At 32.4% G+C, this 26,070-nt stretch overlaps 1 protein-coding gene across 2 annotated transcripts in view; it reads right to left on the reverse strand.

The window, feature by feature from the left end:
• LOC137931267 (27 kDa hemolymph protein-like) overlaps positions 1–26,070 on the reverse strand; it is a 47,168-nt gene that overhangs the window by 17,832 nt on the left and 3,266 nt on the right. The window contains exons 2-3 of one of the 2 annotated variants that reach the window (XM_068774695.1): positions 13,929–13,988; positions 13,028–13,203 (exon numbers count right to left, since the gene is read on the reverse strand). In XM_068774695.1, coding sequence (XP_068630796.1) covers positions 13,028–13,203; positions 13,929–13,965 — 213 coding nt within the window. In that variant the 5' untranslated portion in view covers positions 13,966–13,988. Of the gene's footprint in view, positions 1–13,027; positions 13,204–13,928; positions 14,105–26,070 lie in introns of those variants that run through there. The other variant, XM_068774694.1, reaches the window with a different exon arrangement.

The raw sequence follows: 26,070 nt of genomic DNA on the forward strand, positions 1-26,070 counted from the left end.
AGCTTGAAGATCTACAATGAGTACAAATCTATGACTTAGTTCTAGCAGAATATTGACACTTCTCTCACATATAATACTATGGTGATCGTATGAGAAATGTTTCCGAGAAAAATGCGAAAGTAAAAAATATAAGAAAACCAAACCATCAATATATTATAGTGATGACTTCGTCAGCAGGTCAAGCAAGCATTCGTACCATCGCTTTTAAATAAATCGTGAAAAAATTAAAAGAAGCGCGTTCCAGAGAGGACTATTCTTCTGTGATCTTTCACATTCTCTTTGTATTGCAAAGGAGGAGTGAGTTAAATCCGCACTATAAGAAGAACATCTACGTACAAGATCGCTCTACCAGCGGAATGTTTTTGTATGTACTGGTTACGAACTGGAATTTAGATGATAAGTATAAAGGTAAAATCGGCGAAAAGAGTAAAGAGATAAAATGTAGTTAGTTCTCGCAAAGTACGCCACTGTCGGATAAACTACCATTTTTTCCGAGAACAGCTTTAGATGTTATATTGTTGCTGTTAATATAAATATTCTATTTTATTTGTTAAGCGTAACTAAATTCTTAAATTGTTTACGGGGAATTCTTTGTGACAAAAACGATCTGTAACGGTAAAGTCTAAACATAATTAAATGCAGATTTTCTATGCTATTTATCGCTAGACAAATAGGACATACTGTTATCGTGGACGCCGACTGCTAGCTAGGGAATGACCTCTGTGATTGTTAGTCATTTTAGTCGATGCCCTATTTATCAAAAATAACTTATACCAATAAATATTTTAATTTTTTTGTAAAACGACACACCGAAACTATCTAATCAAATACTCGTATCGATGTGACAATAACACTGTGTCCTCGATAATCCAAAGTACAAAATTCTGAATGATAATTAAATATAGCTCCAAGATTAAATATAAAAATTATTTAACTCTTGCACACGTTAAAAATATATACATAGTTGCACAATAGCTAAGAAAATACAGTACTGTGGGCAGTCTTATCATCACATGAGGCAATTTCTTTCAAACAACCATAGTATGGAAATAGAATAAGGACAAGTAGCGGGTAGGTTAAGTGTACATATAAATATCGCCAGTCCATAGAAGCCTACTTCAAGGTCTCCTCCAAAATTATCTATTGGGGTTATACACGATAGCAGTGTGATAGCACGGTATGCAGAGGACGCTTCTGTCTTCCTTCTGGAAACTTGTTTGTGTGAATTATATACGATTGTATCCTGAGAATCGAACCCGCGATCTAAGATCGCAAGTCTCAGTTCTCAACCGCTGTGCAGAGGTACACAAATATTTTTTATGTATACATTTAACACATAAATCACAAATCGTCATTGTAATACGAATGGGTTAATCGATTTAAATATCACTCAATGACCCACTTCTCACAGCACTCAACAAGCTCATGAGTTTAAGTGGAAAGAAACAAAATGATGTATAGATACACCTATGGTTAGGTAAGAGCCTATACCACTTTGAAAGGCCGGTGACTGACATCACAAGTGTCTAAGCTAAAAAGGGCTGTTGTAAGATTGCTTTGAAGTGGGCTCGTGTGAAGTTTTCTCACGGCTTTTATTGTAAAAACTTAGCCAACGTCTTGGATATAGTTTCTAGTTTTTTAAAGTTCCCATAAAAAATTGCGGGTAATCTTCAAAAATTTAAAAGAAACTGCGCATTTGACAGTAAACTATATAACTTTATGCGTTTGACAGTTCGCACGTCGAAAATTAATATTTTCGTTGAAAATCTACATTAGTCATTATTTATCTATCGCAGAATTTATTTATTCATATCAATTTGATAAAAAAGTGATTAATATGAAATACGTTCCAATAATATTTTTTATATCGTAATACGTCAGGCAGAACAAGTATTTCGAACTGCTAGTTACCGTATATTAAAAAAAGACAACAATATAAAGGGGCTAATAAAAAGGTTTATGAAATCATCATCATAATATCAACTGACAGATGCCAACTACGAATCATAATGCTCCACCAAAAGTCGCTACAACCACCGATCTTGCGTCACTCGCTTCCACGACTTTCCTATGTCACCGCGACCTTTATTATGTCTAGTCGGTTCACTTAGCGGGGGGTCTAATCGACGAAAAGCATATAAATTACAATTATTAATAACCTTCTTATATGTATAGTAATTGAATATTATTTTAAAATTATTGTTAAAAATTTTTGAAGAGAGAACTCAGAGAATATTTTTAAAGTTCCAGTCATCCAATTTCCGCCCACAGGTCTCTTCCTAACATCGCTACGATGACGCATCTTACACAGCCTGCATCGAGTGAGTTCCCGCGACCTTGGCTACGTCTCGGTCCACCTTGTGTAGGTCCTGCCTACCCAGGCTGCGTTTACCGGCTCGTGGTGGCTCCTCGATAACCTAACGGCTTTAACAGTCGTCAGTTTCACGACCGATATACCCGATTGTCACTCCAGACGAGAAATTCTTCGAGTTACACCAGTGACCTTGAGTTTTCTGCATACCTCCTCATTTCTGATTCGACTATAATTTTAAAAAGATACTATACTACAATACTACTGTATAAATATTATTAATCTGGCAATATACGGTAAGAGTGAAATATAAAACATGTTCTGTACATCATTAGTGTTATGTGAGAATAAATATGTATCGTATATGTCTTGTATCTGTGGACCTCACTAGATTACGTAACAGCAGTGAACGACGTAACAACTCGTTTGTATATGAAACGGTAAAGAGCACTTATTTTTTGAGCTCTTAACGTTTTCACAGCCAAAAGTTAAGTGTAAAGCTTGAAATGTTGGAATTATTAAAAAAATACATTTGCTATTTGTATATTTTACGAAGCCACGACATAACATATAGGTTTTCCCATAAATCAACGTCAATCTGAAATTAGGTTAAAAAGTTGGTTGCTTATTATTTCGGTTGAGCACTAACCCCTACAGGCCATAATATAAAAAACATTTTTTTTTCAAATATGTCCGACGAAGTTAAGCTATGTAAAGTTTAGGAGAGATTTGGATTATATATTTGGATATAGTTTGAACAAAAACCCTCTAAACGACAAGGAAAAAATCTAATATGTGAAAAGAAAAGAATGTAAAAGGTTGTTGATAACGCAGGAAATGTAGTCGTGTGAATTTATCTAAAGAAAGCGACATTACTTTCCGGTCCCACTAATACATGTGCTATTTTTTATCATTTCAAACAATACAGTTATAAATACGGTTCGATAAAATTCATGCAATCTGTGAAACGCCCTATGATATATCGTTTGTATATAACTTACTTCTCGTCTACGTCTTACTTAGTCTTATACAGGATGAATGGTAATTAAATCATTCATTATAGTCAATTGATGGTGGTGGTACAGCTCATCCAAAAATTATTGCTTTTAATAATAATTAATAACGAAAAGGATATATAATATAGCGAAATAGGGTGAAAAACTGATTACTTCCCTCTTTCTATTGTCATATATTATAGGCCTATAGCACTACAATAGAAAAAAATATATGTAACATATTTTAAAAGAATCACCTTACTCGTATATAATTTTATTGGAAATAGGTGTTAATGCTCTAAAGCTTTTTGAACAAATGAGCGTTTGCACCTATAACAAATCATCCTGTATATTCATTCACTAGATACATCACGTAACCTAGCAAACATAGTTTACTCCGGCAAAATGTTACATAAACAGAGAGCCTCTTGCAAAAGAAAGCGATCACCATTAAGGAAAACGTCAGTATTCTAGCTGTTAACATGAAACCTATCAGTCGTAATACAAATCTATACATATATAAAAAAGATAATACTTGTCTGTCTGTATTCGATAGATTCATAAACCATACATTCAATGACCGTGAAAATTTGGTACATTATAAGGAATATTCTTAGGAAGGTTTTTAAAAAAATGTTTAAATTTTTAATAAGTTTATTTTTGACGTGACTTTTAAACTGCTTTTTCGTTCAAAATCTTCAGATGCAGAACACAGAAACACGTGAACGGGTATAACTAGTAATTCTATAAACTATTTGTCTTTATAAATCTCGCTTTGTTTACGCTTTTTGGGAAGTAAATATAATATTGGTAACAAATTGTTATGACTAAATTGTTTGTATATATTGGCAAAGCGGAAATATTAAAGAGGTTCCAATGAACATGTGTAATATGACAAAATTAAAGTTAAATGTACAGATACATATTACAAAAGAATAGTTACGTTGTATATTTATATTTTATCTACTTGTACGCCTGATAAGACACTATCTAAAAATCAATGATTTCAAAAATTATGAATAACGCAATAATGATATAAAAATAAAATGCGATTTCAAAATTTGTACTGCCAGAAGTTATTGGTCGGTTGCATTTTATTAGAAATTTAATTCATGTAACATATTTCAGTAAATTATAGAGTGACCACTTTATAAAGGTGATAAGAATTAGGTGTTAAAACTTTAAGGCTTTTTGCGGACAAATACATGCATTCCCTTACAGTTTTTTTTACATATAACCAATCACCCTGTATATAACAATAAATGTCAGTGTCCCATAGTAATTATGGAATGTTATTTTTGAAAAGATCTTTCTGCTTGTTATTAGGTAAATGTTTGTATATTTTATAAATAGGCACAAAAAAGGTTTCTCTGTTTGTGACAGTAAAAGCTCAGGCCATCCAGGTTGTATCCTTATTAAATCAAAACAATCAAATCGATCACAACAGTAAAAAAAATTGAAACTAATTCCGAAATCAAATGATTAGGGGAAAGAATATAGTAGCCACAAAGCAACGTATTTAAAAAAAAATCATTTTGAAATTGGAATGTTATACAGTTTTTTTTTTAATTAAACGGTGTAAATATTATGACGGCCAGACTACAGGTTTTGTCTATACCAACACGGTCCAAAAACAATATTATATGAATACTTTAAATCAATTTATGCGAGTGATTTTCCACTGAAGACACGGAAGTGAATAGGAAACGACATAAATATACAGAACGGAACGGCATTAAGCGAATTTGTATTCTCAGCGCGCGCTGAGCCGATTCCAATAGACAGTCGAGGTCCAATCTGCATCCTGATAACGAACGCGTTAATCCAATATGATGCGATGTATATCATGGACTTTGAAGCAAATTAAATTCCCGGATTAAAGCTAAGCCGGAAGCTTATTGAAAAATTACATCATAATTTCATTCCAATGTAATTCCATTTATATTGACATTAGAGATTATCTAAAGGTTTATTTATGTAATTATAATATATTTTTTATTTCCTCTTAGGTAATAAAAGTTTAAAACCATTTAAAAATGTTTTATAAAATGATATAGCATTATTAACGAAACTCCTTGACCAATGTAACCCTGAATTGAATGATTATAATTATAACATAGTTGTATCTTTCTATCGAATATAACGCCATAAATATTAGACATCTAGATTTTTATAACTTATAAATAATAAATGTAATTCCGATACCGCTTACGTTATTCCCCTTATTTTAATTTTTAATCTTACAGTCCATCAAATAACGTCAGAAATAAATTACCATTTCATTATTTAAAAACATTACCAGGGAAAAGTCTTCTTCCGATGAAATAAAAACTATGTATAATAATATTATGGAGATTTGAAAGAAATCTTATTTACGTTTTCGTAGAAAACTATATTTAAATACTATTAATAATGCTAAATGCCAAAAAATAATATCTAGCATAAATAGCTTTTAAGTTCTATATGTATAGCTTGTTCGTCAACAAAAAGCTTTCACACCTATTTCCAATCAACCTGTATAAGTGATCGCTCTAAAATATGTCATATTAATTTATTTTTCCTATTGAAAACCTAATAACGAAAAGCAGTATAAAGTCTACAGTGATAGATATTAAACAATAAATAATTTTAAAATGTGATCCGGATTCTTGAACGCTTATTCTTTCTATATTGTTGTTACCTCAATTATTATTTCTGAAACTATTAAATTTTTGATATGGTATACCGTACATTACAATTTTACACTTAAATTTTCATAATAAGTTACGATTTATTACTGGATTATTGGTCTATTCATATTAACAGCCGTGGCCTCGTTTCCCGTAGTGAAACAAAGACAAACCTATAACGCCAGGGCGAAGGACTAACCTCTTGGCGGCCGTTTGCTATGCCCATTTAGCATAATGGTATTGGTACTGCCATTGCTATTATAAGCGACGCAAAAGAAATAGTATAATAATCCCACTATGATTTTAAGTGATATTACAGAAAATGTTTACCACTAAAATTTAACTTATATAGGCACTTCTCCTAATAGGATACGTTGAAAATATTTGATGCTCTATTTTAAGTTATATATAAAGACATATCATCATTGTTTGAGCCGTAAGACCTCCATTACTGGCCATAGGACCCCATAGATTTCCAATAGAATCGGTTACAAGCATCCAGCGTTTTCCAAAGACCTTAACAAGGACGTCTATTGTCTAATACTAGACAGTCAAATTGGCCTTTTCTAGCATTCTTATAACATACTCAATTGATCAATGTTATTGATACAAAGTAGAAAATAAACTGAATAAATGAATTAATGACACCGGAGACGCGCGGCTTGACAAACAAATAGATCCTGAGCCAATGGACATCGACTATCTTGGTGCAAGTGCTTGCACTCTTGGTTTCTTTGATCTTTGTGTCCTGAATTTAAGGAAATTCACTACCCAGGTGAGGACAGTCAAAGTGAAAAAGACACTCGGCGTATCTACCCCGGGTAGTGACATAGAGAGAGGTCAAAACACTATCCAGAATATGATAGATAGCATTTCCATGGGGGTTTTTGTACGTACAAACTCGTCATTACTTGAGTCATATTACGTATTGTCTACATTTTAAATATGAATAAATGAAAATACTATTATAAATGAACATATTATTATTTTTATGTTTCTTATATGGATCTTTTTATATAATATTGGAATTTCTGATTTACTCCAAAGTGGTGTTTTATTTCCTAAAATCAAGCGATCTTTGGTCTCTTCCCAAATGATAAATATACACAAATTATTATGCAGAATTAAATTAAATATATTAGGCTCAAACTTAAAAAAGGATATAAATTTAAAATCACACAAAATTTAAAAAAAGAATGTACGAAACATGTATGTCCCACATAAGTTCTTTAATAACATACATACATAATACTACGACAGTTGTTTTATTTTATCAACATTATTTAGGCCTATTGTTTTAAATACTTTAGGACAACTCGCCTCTCGGTCATTTGAGATGCAGAGCACAATAGCGGAAAACGCTGCAGACACATAATTTATAAATACGAAAGAAGACAAAAGAAAATACGGTTCAAAACATAGGAAGTTTTTGAAAGAAGAATTAATCGTATGAATAACATAAAATAGTCATCAGGAACAGGTAAAGAAACAGACAATCAATCTTCATGGTCATAATTATATATTAGTAACATGATGTATATTTTGGCAGTTTATAAATAAAGCTTATATAGCTATATTTGTATCGACAATACGCGTAACTTACCATCTAATACATAAATATGCGCATTTAAATGAAACAGATTCATAAAATGTTTTATACTTTATTTTTCTGTTGTTGTTCGGTAATACTCTTTCAACATAAATTTTTCTTTTAATATCTTTTATTTGATTAAAAATTTAATTACATATTAATCGCGTACACTAGGAATGAGCAACACCCTTTAAACATGTTTATGCAGCCCGCTTAGCATTTCAAAAATTGAATTTATTTTATCGATTTTCTCCCATCGATAGATTGTTAAAAAATTTATTATAATAAAATGGTAGTACATAATAAACCAAAACAATCTGTTTGTGAAGAGTTACTCCAACAGCGACTTGTTCAAACAATCTTTTTTTTTTCTTTCTTTCATTCTTCATTCAAATTATTAATAAATATTCCTTTAAATGCGGCCCGCCAAACTACTTCAAAATTTAAATTGGTCCCTAGATTAAAAAGGTTGTTGACCTCTGGCGGATACTATTAATGTTAAAAACCTTACATAATTTAAGAACATGTTTTGGAAACTTGATGAAATGTAATATAAAGACATAGTACAGAAGGTATCTGTAAGGTATTATTTCGTCAAGATAATATTATTGTAATTAAAAATGTGGATTTAATGTGTAATTAAAAATGTCACATTTCTAAAAAAGATAATTTGTGAAGTGTGTGATAAAGAAGAGCTGGTTATGGTTTTCACCAGGCTTTATACAATTATTAACTTTTTTGAAGGCTGCGTACGCTTATTAACTTCAAGGTAATTCCTCGAGGATTGACTAGTTAAAATCATCGTGTAGAAGCCTCATATCGCGTAGAATAGAAGGCCGTTGGTGCCTTAAGGTTAAGGAGACAACGAAGTGCCAAGAGCAACGTAAGCCATCCTCCTCCAAGGTGGATTACAAGCCGCTTGCAACTAGTCCTGCTGGAAATCTATGGGGTTTACCTATGTCCGGTAGTAAACGTTCTACGGATGAAATAATAGTTGTGGTAATCATGTACGATAAATAATTGTTTATCTTTGGGCGATTTTTTTAGGTTTAAATTTTTAATCTGGCGATCGTTCCAAATATAAATTTTGGTCCCATTATGAACGTGTCGTTTATGTATAACACCTAGAATGCTTTTTATAAAGATGTTACAACTCTCATATCGCTAATGGACTATGCAATGAAATTTCAACTGCCGCCTAGAATGCTGCTTCAGATGTTTTCCTCATTTTTCAAAGATTTCGTCACACCTTTGTGCAAATGTGCTATTACTTCGCTTCTTTTAATCTTTACTTCCTGGTAATTAATAAAACATTATTCACTAGTCATTAAAAATCTGTGTAGTAATGTATCGTTGATTTGTTAATATTATTTTCTATTGCCTTCCTATTGCCACTGAATGCTATATAAAGGGTGATTTGTTATAGATATATAAGCTTCATAGTGCCTCTCGTTGTCGCTGGTCACTTGCGTTGATGATAAATGGAATTTGTAAATATTTTTTTCTGACATAAATTACATTGAAAAAATTCTGATCTGACCATGTTTTTTATATTATCACACGACAGAACAAAACACGAGGAATCCTAATGAAGTTTAATTTGCTATATTATAATTCGGATACAGAGTTACGTTTTATATTTCAATTTATGTAAGTAATTTAGTCTATGTATGTATCTTCTCAGTCTATCGTCATGTCAAGAAAACAATTGGTATCACAGCAAATTAAAAAGGAAGAAAAAAATACAGTTTTGTTTATTTCAAAACTACTCTTCGATAGATTTCGTACTGTCAAAAATCACTTGCCTGTCGCAGTCGAAAAAAAAAATAATGAAACTTATTTAAAAGTGATGACTTTATTTGTTGTAATTAAATAATAATAACTTGTAAAAAACTGTTTTATATTTTTTATTTTATATGTAATTCTTGACGGTACACGATTGGTTGGTTTGATTTTATTAGCAGTACGACATAGGGTTTTAAATTATTGAATGGTTTATATAGTAAAAGATGCGCGTTATTTTCAATATTTCCTTTGCAATTTCGGAATTTTTTCTCTCCGCGAGATACTTCCTTGTCATTTAACAAATATCCTTCCTTGAGTTTTACGCTTAGCAAAACATTTGGTGATTCATGTAATTGAGACGACTTATCCGTTACTTAGCCTTGATTTAGAGAAAGATATTGCTTTGTCTTAACTGTTTGTGTTTTCAAACACAAAGATAAACCTTTCGACGTTCTTTTATGATTAAAAATATGATACGAAAAAGTATTTCGTAACCGGCAATGTAACAAATTTAGTTGCCATTTTAAATATTAGATGTTTTGCTTCGTTCACAAGGTCAGCACTAACAAAGCAATTAACCTAAAGACGTAACATAAGCGAAACTTGATTTCTTGTTCGAATTGTAAAATAATACATCGTCGAACGTAATTTGTTGAAGAATTCATTTTTAATGACTATCACATCAGCGTCATTAGCAGTAATGACAACGTTTATCCTATCCACGGGATTATGATAAACATTGTTATTATTCAATGGTTCAAATTTTAGCTATAAATCTGCAAGCATAGTTCAGTTAATAATAATCTTGTCTAAGAATCCTAGGAGCCTTTTGGGCGAGTAGAGAGCTATACTTGGCAATGCATCTCACTATACAGCTTCCAAAGTCTACATACAAGCTGTAGATGTTTAAATTCATCTTTCAGTTATACTAAAAGTATCATAGTAGACGAATACGTTAATGAGGAAAACTGAATCGAAAAAATTTAAAGGTATTTAGAAAAACCTGTTTCCAGCAGTGGGTGTGAGTTCTTGTGTCATTCATTAAGTCACTGCTTTAAAAAATATATAAGCGAAGCTAGATAGAAAGGAAATATGCTATAAAAATGTTAAGTGGTGACAAAGTGAGGTTTTTGGACAAACCTAAAATATGCGTAAGGTAGTTGAGTCTGAGCTGATAGTCGCATCTTCAGAGGATGCGTCATACAAAAGTTACGAAATACAAGCGGATCAATGTTTTTATTATTGTTATTTGAAAGGAATAAATGACCAGTTCAAAGGCCACTTCGTTCTTTATTCGAATGACGTCCGGATCGACGCTGAGCTGTAAGCACGACATTTCAGAATATTCCTTTACCAACCCCTGGAACCGAACAGTTCATGATTGTGATAAACTTCACCAGTTTTTACGAGAGGGAGAGAGTGCCGCAATTTTAGTACAACGTACAGATAAATCATAATTTCGGCAGAAACGGAACGTCAAACATCGAAATTTTTACGGTAAACAGACCGATGACATCTATGACCTAACAGATGTACTAAAGAATTATAATATACACGATAATATTCTTTGAGATCGAATCAGAAACAAATAGATCCATAGATCGAGTGTCTTAGCCCAGAGGATTGGTAAGTTGAAATGGCAGTGGGCAGAGCATATAGCGCGGAACATATGACCGCTGGGATCTTTAAGTTCTGGAGAGAAGACCACGGATCAGCAAGCGTAGCATATGACGTCCACGCACAAGGTGGTCAGAAAGGTAGTCGGAAATCACTAAATGCAAGTAGCTTTTAACCGGTTTTATTGTAAATCTATGGAAGAGGCATATGTCAATGGACGTCCTATGTCTAAAAATATGATGATTTTAATCATACACGATAAATAATCAATTATCTTTGTGCGATTATTTAAGGTTTAAATTTTTAAACTCTCCTTTCAAATATGAAGTAGCAGAACGACGTTTAACCCAGGTAATTGACCACTTTGATTCCATTATGAAAGAATCGTTTATGTACAACGCGTAGAAAACATTTTCATAAAAAAAACATTACATTTCATATGTTACATATCTCTAATGGACTATGGAATAAAATCTCAGCTGCTGCCTAGAACGATGCTCTTCAACCGTTTTCCTCGTTTTTCAAACATTTTGTCACGTCTTTGTGCAAATGTACTTCGCTTCTGCTCGTCTTTCTTCCCCGTTAATTAATAAAACATTATTAAATTATCATTAAAAATATTAACTGTGTCGAAATGTATTGTTTGCTCTTCTGATATTGTTATCTATTGCTTTCCTTTTGTCACGGGATGCTATACAGCGTGATTGATTATTGATATAAAAGCATCAAAGGGGACTCACTGACAATTAATGCATGGTACATCATACCCAAAAATCAATAGTTTCAATAATACTAAATAATGTAATGATAATATAGTATGAAAAAGCGTTTTCAAAATTCGGATTACTAAAATATATTGTAAGATTAATAATTGTTTACTTTCTATGACTACAGACTTTACAACCAGTATTTAAAGCGATAAAAAAAAATTCAGCGATCCATTTACACAGTTTGATTGGAAATAGGTGTAAAAGCTTTAAATCTATTTGTAATAAAATTAACCAATCATCCTGTATATCAATTGCATTTGCAAGTGCTCAAAAACCCAAAATCTGCTGTTCTTTGTTTGCCCTTGTACAAAATACTGTCACATTCATTAAAATTGTTCATCTTTATATTTCACCATAATTTGTTTCAAATAAATAGTTTTAATTCTTCTACAACATTTATTAATAGACCTATCTACCTCAACAGTGATAACCAATGCAAGGGCCTTTTTGTTAATATAAATAAAACATTATTTATTCACATATAAATCCCAATTAATATTTTCAAATTCCAAAATTTCCAGTGTTGAATAGTTATTTATTTATTCATAAAATTATCCATTTTGGATAATCTATAGTAAACACTTCTATGCGTCATGAGAACAATGTCTGAAGATTCTAATTTATACACATTTCTAGTGGAAAAATGACATGTAAGTGTATAAGTCAGTCACCACAGAATAAAATGACAAATACATAATAAATAAAATCAATTTTTCTGTCATAAATTCAAAAATAATTCACTTAGTGATACATTTTAAAAGTAAAGTGTGTCATGTTTTGTTTCTATGCTATAAGATTAAAATTGAAAACTAAATTTACTAAAACATTTTAACAACATCAGTCTTGTAAATAGCTACAGAGATCATAGTATTATTATATTCTTCTATAACTTTTTAAATAACAGACTGTATTTAAATGAATGTAAAAGTAATTTTTCTTCAAATATAATTTTTCATGTCTCTTCTCAACAATATCTATTTAATGTATAGAACAAAGACATGTATAAATCATAGATTAAGAAGGAGGGCTAGGAATATTACACAGGTGATTGTTTAGGTAGATACCAAGCTTTACTACCAACAGAAGCTGTTCAAACAAAAGCTGTTAAATTACCGAAATAAACAAGAGGTGATATTGCACAGGATACAATATTACTAGTGTGATAACACACTCTTATAGACATACCATGGCTGTAAGGTGAACCCTCCATTAGGTATTTTGTTTCTAAGTAGTAAATTAAAGAAACCCAAAAAAAAAAAACAAAGATAAGAATAATCAATTATACATACCATAAAATTTTCATATGCCTCTGGGCCACCATTTTTCTCACATTTTTCCTTTAGAACTAGTGCAGTTTTATTTTGAATGTCCTGGATTTGTGTCTCATTAACGGCACCTTGAAGATCTGCAGGTAATGCTTTTAGTACATCAGCAGTTGACGGGTTTGTCTGGGCAAACGCAGCACCTAGAAAACCATGTGCCTTTTATTCATGATCAACACAAAATAGTAAAAATAAACTAAATTTTGCCTTCTTTGTCAGTTAATAAAAATGGTATAATGTGTAATAATAAATTAGATAAAAAATTATATTTTCTATAATAGAAAGACTCTATTCACTTATAATAACAAATGTTAAAGGAATCGATCCTTTCACTCCAATAAATTAAAGTTTAATTTGGGACAAGACCTGACGTTAATTAAATGCAAAACATAAAGATGGAATTTGTAGGTTCAATGTTGATTGTTAAAAAATTTAATATTGTTAAATTTATTACATTTGACTTACAATACAACCTAAAGCAGGAAAATAACAACATTAATTTAATGTGAAAGTTAAACTTTTAAGAAAAATCTCACCTAATGGTACATAATTAGTTTGAATATTTTATTAATGTACTTATATTACAACTTTTATAAGCTTACTAGAAAAAAGAGGAGGTATATGTATAATATTACTGCGCTTCTCATTTTTGGAACTTGTTAACACATATTTTTAAACTTTTTGCTGGTATTTTTTTATTTACCACCAAGTTGCATAAGTACTGCAAATGACTTTTCTCAAAATTTATATACTTTCTGGGAAAAGAAAAGCATTGAAGAAAATTCTTTGAAAAAAAATATCCAAATTTTAATCACGCTAATCTAATATAGATAAAAATTATCATAAGAATAATTATTCCAAAACTTACCGATGTATAAGCATAAGATTAGTACTTTAATAGCCATATTTGCAATATTTAGCGATTCTGAAATATTACACCAAAAACTAAAAATGCAAATAATTTTAGTACAAAAGCAATTCACATTCGTTTAAATATAATCGAATCAATAATTAAACATCACTCTGCACAACTTCACCTTTTAACTGAAGTATAAATACTAAATAAAATGAGACAGCCTAAAAAGACATTTCAATTGCCAAACGAACAGTGTGACCAGTTTACTACAAAAGTTGTCAAATTGTAGAAAAACAAAGTTTTACAAAAATTATATTTATATATGTTTAAATATATATTTATATATGTAGTCAAACTAAAAAAACTATATATAAATTTAAAATGTAGAAATTTTAATAACGAGCATAATTGGATTAAAATTTTATGATAATAAAATGGCCGAAAATTTTGCTTCCTTCGATTTCTTTGAAACATTTTTAAACATTGCCAACTATTGAAAGAACAAAAATAAATTTAACTGAATAAATGCCATTTGTGTATTAAACTATCTCCTACATTAACTATTCAATTGATTATAGTTTTCATTTCTAGTTTGAAATCGATAAACTTCAAAATGAAACTAAAATATTAGTATGATATCGGAAAAATAGTACTATTAGTTAAATAAAAAGTTTAATCTCGTTATTGTCTTTTTTTATCTGTGCTGGGAAACAAATACTCCTGTTATATTTAAATAATGAAAATATTACACAGCCACATTTTACTGAATATGAAATTCATTAAAGAATCTCAAATGTAACTCCAATTAAATGATGTTAATTTACATAAAGTAACCAAACAAATAAGTACTAATATATTACACATAAAATTATAATTAGAAATGTTTTTAATACTAACAGCCAATGGAACTTGCGAACTCCGTAGACGTTTTATGTAGCGACGTATCTTGTACAGAAAAATCATGGTAATAATTTATATACTATGTAATTTTAGACTCGGTGAATATGAAAATGACACATAAACATTCAAGATGATTTGTTGTCATAATGGAATTTAGGTGATTAAGGCTAAATGTTATCGTGATTTTTATTTCTTCGTATATAAATTACCAGTATGTAAAACAGAAAAATTTGTTAAAGAGATGTTTATTACAAGGATTTTTATTTCAAAATATACTTTAAACAAACTATCGATGGACTCGTTTTAGTAAAAGTATGATTTACGAGATTTTTACTACACCAAATTCAGAAATGTTGTATAACAGTGGCAAATAACATTCATTTTATTATTTTTTGGCCCATAACTTTAATATACTATGGCGAAATCATTTAATGACATAACTATGAGGGCGTCCAGACATGTAAAGCATTGCAGAAATGACTGTGAGGTTCCTAATGTAGGAGTTTTTAATAAAAAGAAGAATATAGACTATAATCGAAGCTTTGTACAAAAGCTCGGAAATGGCGATGTTCTAGACAATTTGAGTAGGCATAAAAATTATCCAAAGGAATGCAAAAAAAATCAGCACAGAGATAGTGTTTTATTTTTAAATTACATCGAAGCCAATAAAAAAGGCCAAGTGATTACGACAAATAATAAAGCAGATAAGTCAGAGGGGAAAATAAAATCTACGATGAATACCTTTCAATCACATTTTTCGCAATGTAGCAAACCTTTGCCTTCATTTCATCCAGAAGAGATCGCCGAAAAGGAATGTATTGATCGCTCAAATATAAAATTAAATAAACATGCTAGATTAAAGAGAAATATTCCCAACAACAATTTTATTTCAGTTTACGACGAGATACAATGTTATCTTAACGAAATTTTACATATTAATAACTGTAATAGGATGGTTAAAGCTAAACAAAACACGCCTATTTCTAATAGAAACAACAATATTTCGAAAGTAAGCGATGAATATACATTACATACACTTTGTGAGGAAAATATTGATACAAAAACTAGAGTAAATTCCAAAGAATTTAATTCTGAAATTCTTTCTAAGCATAGTAATGTAACCGACAAAGTAAAAGCTGATTGTAAGGATTATGGCAAATCTAGCTATAATTTAAACCAACTTGACAACTCACTATCAAAAAATAAGTTTCGATGTAATGGTACAGAGCTGCAAAGCGAAATATACAGCAACCATGTTAGTGATTTAAAGTTTAAGATGAATGAAAGTAACGATCTAGTTGATTATCCCGGACATGTAAAAAGTCCCTTTCAATGTAAATTAAACAAAGACTTAGTGTGTTTCTTTGTTAGCCTCGGAAGCAATAACAGGAAAGGTATGTGCATTGAATGTCCCAAAAAAATTAAACTGCATCAAAATAGAGCATGTGCAAGTAAATTGGAAACAAAAAACAAATGCATTAATTATGAAAGGCAGATACAAGTAACGATTAGCGACGAATGTGTTATCAAAGATTCCCTGTTTAAAAGAGGGAAACTGTATTTAAGAGATAAATTCAATAAGTGCTTTAAGAGAAAAACAAATGCATGTAATAAGAGTTTAAGCGATGGTCCTGCTAAGTCAAACTCTAAGAGTAATAACAAACCGTATACCTGCAATTGTAACACCGATGCTGTAAAAGCTTCTAGTGTAATATGCATTAAATTAGAAAATAAAAAATCATTAGCGAAACAAAATAAGTCTTGTAATACACTTAAATGTTGTAAACCATGCTTCAAATTAAGAATTAAAAATGCAGCTCAAAATCTTTTTAAAAGAAAACAATGTGTCGGTGACACTAAGAAAAAAAAAGTAGACGGTGGTATATTTCGGATAAAGGTCGATACTGTTAATAAGCGTGTAATAAATAGGAGAGAAGTAAAGAAGAGAATTAAGCTACAATCCAAAAAAGAAAATAAAACATGTTTCGAAGCAGATCCAATATCGGTTTTAAAAGGAAGAGCTTGTATTCAAGGGGAAATACCGCCAACTGCTAGTGATTGTAAAGGGCCGTTATTCGAAATAAAACTAGATCGCAATACCATGTGTATATTGAATCTTCCAGAAATTTTACATAAGATTCGTAAACTTAATTCTGGTCACCCCGTAACTTGTATGCCTCCAACAAAAATGGAAACTTGTCATACCGTAAATAAATGCGATTCGAAACTTCTTCGAGAAATAAAATCGAAAATATCTTGTTTATGGTCCCGTTTATCCGAATACAGTAGACCTCATTGCAAATGCAGACGGAAAAAGCCAAAAGTGATTTTCAAAAATTCTTTTGATTGTGAATATATGCACTATAATTCCCGTAAAAATGGTAAGAATTACGACTTTTGTTTCTCGACAACGTTGTGGTGGTAACGTTGGCTTTAGATGTTTTCTTTACAATGCAAAGTAAACGACTAATAGCCACTTCCGCACATGCAGTGGTAGTCGTGCAACAAAGTGCACCGCCCGCCAGCCCGCTGATAAATGCGTATGCGGCAAACAATACGAATTACACAACTGCCACCGTCATCTTCAGGAGTTATGTTACACCGATTAGTGCCAAACACAGAGTCTGTCAGTAATTCTGTCCACTCAAGTCATCATCCTCATGTCAGTCGATAGACCCACTGCATGGCATAGGCTTCCCTTTAAGATCGACCGGTCTTGCGCTGCCTGTATCGAGCAATTTCGTCACTCGAGAACCTTTCGGCCCCAATGGTCGTCTAATGCACTAGCGGCGTACTCTACCCACTGCTACTTTTGACAATCAATTCTTCCAGCGTCAGTGACTTTATTTTTTTGGTTTCTTAATTTCTGATTTGATCTCGCAGCAAAGCCTCGAGCATAGCACAGTAAATAGAAATACTAAAAGCATTTCCAATGACATCACAAATCGTGGTCCTCTTGGAGTCCCATGAACTCAGTCATTCAATGGAGCATTCCCCTTAGCGACCTAGAGCTTGGCGTGCTTTCAAGTTGCCCTGGATTAAAGAAATTTAAACTCATCTTCTTCAGCGCTGTACTCGGTGAGGCTATAAATGCCCACCCAAATCATCTATCAATGATGAAAAATCTTTTTATACGATGTAATATAATAACTTTTACAAAAACTTAACTTACTTCTTACTTAATTTATCCACTTCTTGCTACAAAGCATAGTCCAGCGGATTAGTATATTAAAGTGGCAGTGATCAGGCCACATAGCGATTAGATGAACACTTGGACCTTAAGGTTCTGGAGTAAAGACCACGGACCGGTAAGGACAGCCGATGACGGATAACGTCCACTCGCAGTGTGGAACAGTCGACTTTATTAGGGTAGTTGATATTCATTGGACGTAGGCCACTTCCAACCGACTTTATTCGAATTCTATGGGATCGGCCTAAGTTCACCGATGGACTTCGTTCGACGGAAATGCTGATGATAAAATCATTCAATTTCGATGTTATGGTATCTTCGAGGTGAATCAGAGACTTATAAAAACGTAGTCAAGCTAAGACCCGTCCAGGAATTTAAATAAATAAATTTTTAGAAATTGATAATTGCTATATTCCGCAATAAGCTTGTGCAAAAAAATCATTTTTTAAACATAAACAGTTTTAAAATTAAACACTATATTTATTGCAGCAAACAAAAACAAACCACAACTAATACAGACGCTTCATAAGCAGAAAGGAAAAAAACAAAAGTCAATCAAGAAGTTAATTAAAAAACACAGTTCAACTAGGTATCAGAAGATTGAAAGAAAAATCAAACCCCGGATAAAGGACTCCAGTGCAGAATGGGTTTTTAGAAGTCGTAAAAGAGTGAATAAAAAGAAACCAAAGAATAAATTAAAGAAAAAGAAAACTCTCAGACGTAAAAAGAAGAAAAACAAGGAGACTCGCCGACGCATAAAAAAAGCTCATGCCAACGAATGTTGCAGAGAATTATCCCAATTACTGGCACAATATATATGGTGTAAACCAAAAAGTTCAAAGTGTAAAAAACATCCAGAAAAGTGCAGGAGGCAACGCTGCGACCAAATTAAATACAATTGTAAGGTCGCACATCTAAACAAGAGAGAAGTGTCCTGTCTGTGGCTTTACGTTGTCTGTCCTTCCGCATATCCAACGTTTTTAGTTTTAAAATCAATGTTTCGTAACTTTGGACGTGTCCTTTTAATTATGTTCGCACTTGTATTGTGGTGTCCGTTTGTGGTTGCTTTTGAGCTATTTCGTATTTTATGCAGTGTACGGTAGTGTCGTTTTTATTGTAATGTGTAGGCAAATATGTGGCAAAAATAAATGTACATATACTCGAAATGCTTTATTTTTTTACATAACAATGATTTATTATTTATTTATTTTGACGTTTTTGAAGAACTGCTTGTCTGAAGTTGCAGTGGGAGAAGACTTATTGCTCGAACAACCAATGATTATTGTGAACGAAAACGAGTTGCCACCATGAAGGTTTAGTTTTATTCTAGTTGGACCGACGATATAATTGATACACCTTATGGGATCGCTGGTAGTAGAGAAGTAGCTGGATGTGGGCAGAAGGGCAACGGTCGTCGTTGTGATCTTTGAGGAAAGTCGACATATATTTAGGGAGACCGGAAAGTAATCTCGATTTCTTCAATGAAATTCACACGACTACGTTTTTATTTCTAATCAACAATATACCTACCGACTTTTGTTATCAACAATCTTTTGCTATCTAGTATACAAATTTTCAATGTCGGTGCGGTAAAAATAATTTTTCTGTAAAATATGTCGACAGAAACGTCATCACTTTCCGATCGCCCTAAATTATGATGATGATGAAATGATTTCTTTAAGAACAAAAGAAAACTTTTTGTATATAATATATATACATTTTGAAAACAGTCACATAAAACCAATAAAAATTAACGAAATGCGAATATATACGGGTACAAGGTTCGATTTGGAAATATAACAAATTCTTTGTATACATAAAAAGATTTTTAAATTTGAATTATATATATTTTGCGAAGTAGCTGATAGTAATAATAAAGTAATAGATATGCATTTTCACTTTGCATTTAACCAAAACCTAAGTTTTCTGAAAAAGAATTTTTAAAATAGGAATCGGTTTTTTTTACCACGAATCTAAAATTCGTTGTTATAGATAAAATATGTACGGCATCATAAGGACTTTTTGAGGTTTTCGTTATAACATAAAAAGAAACAAGCCACGAGCAAATTTATGTAAAACGCAAATATGTTACAAAAGTATAGGTCATCAACGTTTCAGCAGACGCCCTTTGCAAGGCATAGGTCTTCTAGGATATCTATGAAGACATATACAACAATCGCCACACTCAGCAGGCGGGTTGGCGATCGCAGTGTGGTATTATAATACGATGAGAACAGTGCTGTCTTTTCTCTGGAAACTTGTTTGTGAGTAGTGGCAATCTTGCATAATTAATGCACATGTGTGATTTACACATAAGATTTCACGGTAATCGACTGCAAGTTTCAATCATCTATCTCTGCTCATAAAGTATGGATAAAACACCTAAGTCATGGTCTATAAATAATTAGTCATGGACAAAAATTTCAATAAGTTTTAATATAGTCGTTTTAAATAATAATAATTCATTACATCATAATCATTTGTTATAGATTCTTACACATATGCAGCTACAATAGCTTACAATGACATATATCTTTTAATATTAGTATAAAGGTGTTTTTGAAGTCTCGTCTGCAGAATCTATGGAATTATCGTCGTATGTGTTTGTACTAAAAACATTGGTAAGCCGCATATTTTCAAATTTTTTTTTGGAACTCATATTCGTTAATATTTCTTCCAGTAACGACAAAACTTTACTCATACTTTGTTTTTCCTTTACGAATTCTTTAACATCACTCAAATTAGTAATTTGAGTATCGACGTAAACATTACCCGTAGGTTCTTGATTTTCTGTATAAGAGTTATCGGTTGGATTCTTGACTTCTTCAGTAGTTATAACGATTTGCTCGTAATTACTCCTTTCTGACTCAGTTAATTCAGTTAATTCTGTTTCTTCTTTAACCGTCGACGCGATTTCTTGGCTCAGTGCATCTATTCGTTTTTGCAAAATTTCTAAATTATTGTAATCATATCTTCGTCCATCAGTAGTCGTAGTTGTCGTTGGAATTGGCAGTAGGGATGTCGGAGAATCAGTGAAACTCGACGTATTCGGCGGATCCGTTTCTTTCTCTTTAAAATCTTCTGATCTCTTGTAACATTTACCTAATAAATTTTCAATCCATTGCGTGTGGAATATGACCATGAATATAGCTGCTAATATGACAAGCAAGCAACTGACGCTGCACATTATTTCATATATCTGCAGTCTACAGTCTTGTTGCGGACATGTGTATTGAAATTTATTATTAATGCAACAAAATAACCGTGAGCACAAGCACGAAATCAGATGTAAAATATCGCAAATACAATTACAGAACCCAACTATGATTCTGCGTATTAAAAGAAATAATCCGACTATGATATTTTGAGTAGTTTTCGCAAGTACATCGTAGTAAAGCACCAAAGGACACACATTGCACATTGCACATGAAGTTTATTTATCTAATTTTTACTCAGAATCATATATGTGACAGATACACAAAACATATATTTGAATACATTTATATATACAAGTGGATTTGGCATTTAATGTTCATTATTGAATGTGATTAAAGATCTTTACATTTCTATGATTTATCAGTACTTTTAGGTATGTATGTCAACAATGACAGGCTTAAGTCAAGGAGTTACGAAAACATGAAGATTAACCTGTATAAACTTTACATATACAAATAATGATAATTTAACATATTAGCATACTATTTCTACTACACAGACTTTTTATTAATTACATAAAAAAGAGAAATATAAAATGAGTAAAAGTCCTAATTTATTTCGTTCCTAGCGTATCGTAACAATTTTGAAAAGTTACAGTTAAAGGTTTTATTAAAGTAAGTAAAACCGAAAGTACAGCCTTGACCGCGCTGCCGCCCTCTTAGATTGTCTTAGAAGTTCTAGTTCAAAATATTTTTTTTCCTTTATTCTGAACAGTATTTGCCGAGGATGAAAGCTCGGCAATTGTTGGCGGAATTCGATCCTTCAAAAATCGCAGTTCCAGCAGTGACATTGACACAATGTCCTGCACATTCCACGATCTTACCTATGTCGCCGGTCCATTTAGTGTGGGGCCGCCTACACACGCCTCGTTTATCGGCTGGTGGTCGTCACCCAAGAACTTTTCGGCCCCAATGGTGTCGGTTACACGAGTGATGTGCCTCGCCCATTGTTACTTCAGACGGGCCATTCTTCGAACACTGTTGAAAAACCCTTTGGTCAAAGACCTTCGTCTTCAGAGATGGGGCGGCTCTAGCTCGTGTAGCGCCCGTGTGTAATGAAACCCTGGCGCTCCCTAGGCCTAACTCACCTCCCCTGTTCCAAACTATTAACTTTGCCGTCGTAACAAGAAATTTTTTCATATCCCAACAAGCTCTTTTATGAGTAGGTATAGTTTACAGTATGGTTTTAGTTACAGCCTTTCCTTTTCCATAACAATATGATGGCAAAACTTACTCGTTTTTATGCTTGTAGCACATCTCTGTTGCGAAACTAAGCGTGCATGATGGTCCAAGACGATGCTCTTAGCTGTCTTAGGGAATGCCGCGGCGCCCCCTGAGACGGCGGCGCCCGTGTGCATTGCCCTGCACTATAAGTTAAGCCGCCCCTGTAAAAGATGTTTCGAACCTTCCCGAATATTACCCATCCTAGTTGGATTCGTCGGGTGAGTGAGTGTTTTTTTTTTACAATTTATGAGAATATAGAAATGTGTGTGAATCAAGTATTGTTTGTAACATGACCTAAAAAGCAAGATTGCTTTCTTTAGGCAAAGGAACTTAACGTTCCACATGTTTCGACACAGGCCTCTAAGAGAATTACAATATCTTTATTATCTATATTATATTTATACTATTTTTTTAGGTTTATTCTAATTTCCGTATAGACAACACATCTCAAAATACTGTATTTCAATTTAAAGGCATGTGTGGAATCTGCTAAATTTTAATGCCAATTAACACTTAAATTTTTACTTGTCACTTAATTTATTTTATTATCTAATTGCAATGTAATTAGAAATAAAATATCGAATGGTCTATCTTTTCATAAAATAAATAACGTTATCGTGTTTCGTTTATTAGACAGCAAAGTTGTTAAATAATGGTAACAAGAGAACTAAAGAATATTTTAGAATAAGTAATATAATATAGTCGACCAATTCCCGGTTTTAGCGTGCTCAGTGGTGATAGGAACATCTTCAACCAGCGGCATTGTTATAGAAGGTGTAGTCGTATCGTTTTCAAACGACTCGTACCATTCGTTTCTCTCTTCTTCATAGTCTTCGTTACCAGCTCGAAGCTTTTTGGTTGTATTTAACCATGTCCTGTTCGGCGGTCCTCCCGGGTCCTTGTATATTTGTTTGTGAATACGTCTCTGAGGTATTTTCATATAACCCACGCGCAGTAGCATTTTATCGAAGATGCCGTAATTCTTTAAAGCGCCAAATAGTACTATGAAAAAAAGGACAGACAGCACGCAGCCAAGAATTCCTCCTCCACCGCCGCCAAGACCGCAGCCTCCGCCGCCGCCGCAAAGCAAACAACGCATACGCGCCGTCAAAAGGAACACGCAACAGATAGGTATTAAAGAGATTATTTGCAGTAGAGTTGATATGAAGTTGTAAATTGACTGCAGTAGCATTCTGATCATGTTTTCGATCATCAGCAGTACCGTCATGAAAATACGTGTAATCATTTGTAGGGCGCATATTAGCGTTTGAATTATTGCTTGGAATGTTCGACACATCTTGCTTTAATCTGTAAAATAGGAGAGAAATGTACCTTGGGTTAGTAGTGCTGACTTTCACGTACATGAAGTTCTAACTTGGCGTGAAAAGTGTAAATATTATGTTTCTTGCTTAGTTCTCACGATAAAATCGACATTCAAAACCTGACAGTAGTATACCAATACATTTTGGGCCAATAATACTATGTATAAATGTATATTTACATATACATTATAGCAATATGTTGACTTTTAAATGACTTAGTAAAACTATTCGAAAAAAATTGTAACAGTTTAAAAAATAAATTAATATTTTGCTTGATAAAAAATAAAATATGACAAATTGTACATTTATTTTAATATTGTTAGACTCATTTATTAACGAGCATACAGAAATGTTATTATGTGCTCCTATTTAAACATGTATTTATAAGTAATTGGATTTTGCAGGTTTTGTAGGTTTTAGGTTTTGTATTTATCATGTACATATAACATAGAATTATATGATTTCTATTATTTTTCTATTGCATTTACAAAATCTTTACAGCTTGACAAGTAAAAAATGCCTATAAGTTATAGGTCCCCCATTACACCCAAGTATAAAAAGAAATAAAAATCACTTTTTTTATTTTATTTTTTCGATTTAAAATTATATTTTTCCTCAATAAATTTTGTTCTGTTAAATACCTCTGGCTTTTAACCTATTTAACGATAATTTAGCATACACACATAAATTATGTATTACTTTCATAGTTCATCTATAATTGAATAATTGATATTATTTGGAAAGATCTATAATAGATTTGTAAATAACTTACTTCACTTGGCTTTCTCTTATTTATTTAGACTTTTTTTCTAAAAATTGCTAAAACAATATTTTGTAAATACATTTTGTATAATCTTCTTTCAAGTAAGATAGCTAAAATAGTGAATCAAATTGACAAATAAGAATATTTTGTTTTTTAAGTTACAGTCGTTTTTGAAAAAAGAACGTCAGAGTTAATACTTGCATGTGTACTGATGTACTATGACTCTAGTTTTTTGGCCATCAATAAATTTAACTGTTTGTGGTAATATTAAACTAATTTAACATAAATTTTATATAGTGTTTATAGCAATCTAGATAAAACAGAATTGAGGCATTCTACTTATTACGTAATACTTTTTCGAAAATATGTAATGATTATCGTAATCTTTTTTTGTATTGCTCGCCTGAAGCGACGTGGACGAGACATCGCTCGTGCAACCGACGACTATTGGGACAGAAAAGCCAGTAGACTGCCCTCGGATAGGCACCATTCCAGGTGAACCAGCAACATAGCTAAGATCGCAGAAAGCTGCTCGATACAGGCAGCGCAAGACCGGCCATCGTGGTGATGTTTGGGGGAATGCCTGAATCTATTTAGTTACAATTCTGAGCACAATACACAAAATTTCCATTTTAAATATAGTTCATGTCCATGTATTTCGGGGTATTTTCATCTTGCATTAGATACCTCATGTATCTGTACAAAAACATTGTCACTCAGTATTACGAGTATGGTGCTCCCAAATATGGAAGGCGATGCTTTTGAAATACGCATGTTACCGTATTATAAAACCTGTACACCGTATCGCAAATCATCAATTCGGCCGGAAAATTTCCACGAATAGACGTATATGCCTATAGATTTCCAATAAGCGAAGTAGGAAGCATCCAGGTATCTAGCATCTTACGGCGATTTTATCGAATTCGCCCGACTCTCTTGTGGACGTTCTACACTGTGCTCTCTTGTCCAAGAACCAGAACACTTAGGCCTCAACCCAGTGACGAAGACAGGCCTGCGTTTCTCAAATGTTGCAGAGCTATAACTGAAGACGTAATTAACAGGAATAAAGGTGAATAGAGAACAAGTCGGGTAAGAAATTATAAAACGGAAAGTTACGTAAATAAGCCACAATTGTGAAATCAAATAAGTACATTAATTAAGAGTATTATGTATTAGAAAAAAGATTGTAATACCGTCCCATAGATATGACAGGGAAGAGCGAGAGGCCAACAATAGCGTGGGCCATAATGAAAAAACCATTTGTTTTACCTTCCTTTACTATGAGGGTGGCTTGTGAAATTGAAATGAGTAAGAGCATTGCTTAAGGGAGCATAGCTTCCCTTTTAGAGGCGGAAGAGAACCGCCACACTTTCTTGCAGTTTCATTACAAGGTGATTAATTTAATTAAGTTTTGCAATAAATATGGCGGAGGAAGGGATGCGATGCGTGAATATAAATGAATACTGAGAGAATGGTAGAAAATAAAAAAGCGAAGAAAGAGAGAAATTATGAAGCCATCCATTTTTCAAAAATGAGAAGG

This window comes from Battus philenor, unplaced genomic scaffold (assembly GCF_028537555.1).
Source record: "Battus philenor isolate CCGP_79_NKW_IND1 unplaced genomic scaffold, ilBatPhil1.0.hap1 SCAF_7, whole genome shotgun sequence".
Taxonomy (NCBI): Eukaryota; Metazoa; Arthropoda; class Insecta; order Lepidoptera; family Papilionidae; genus Battus; species Battus philenor.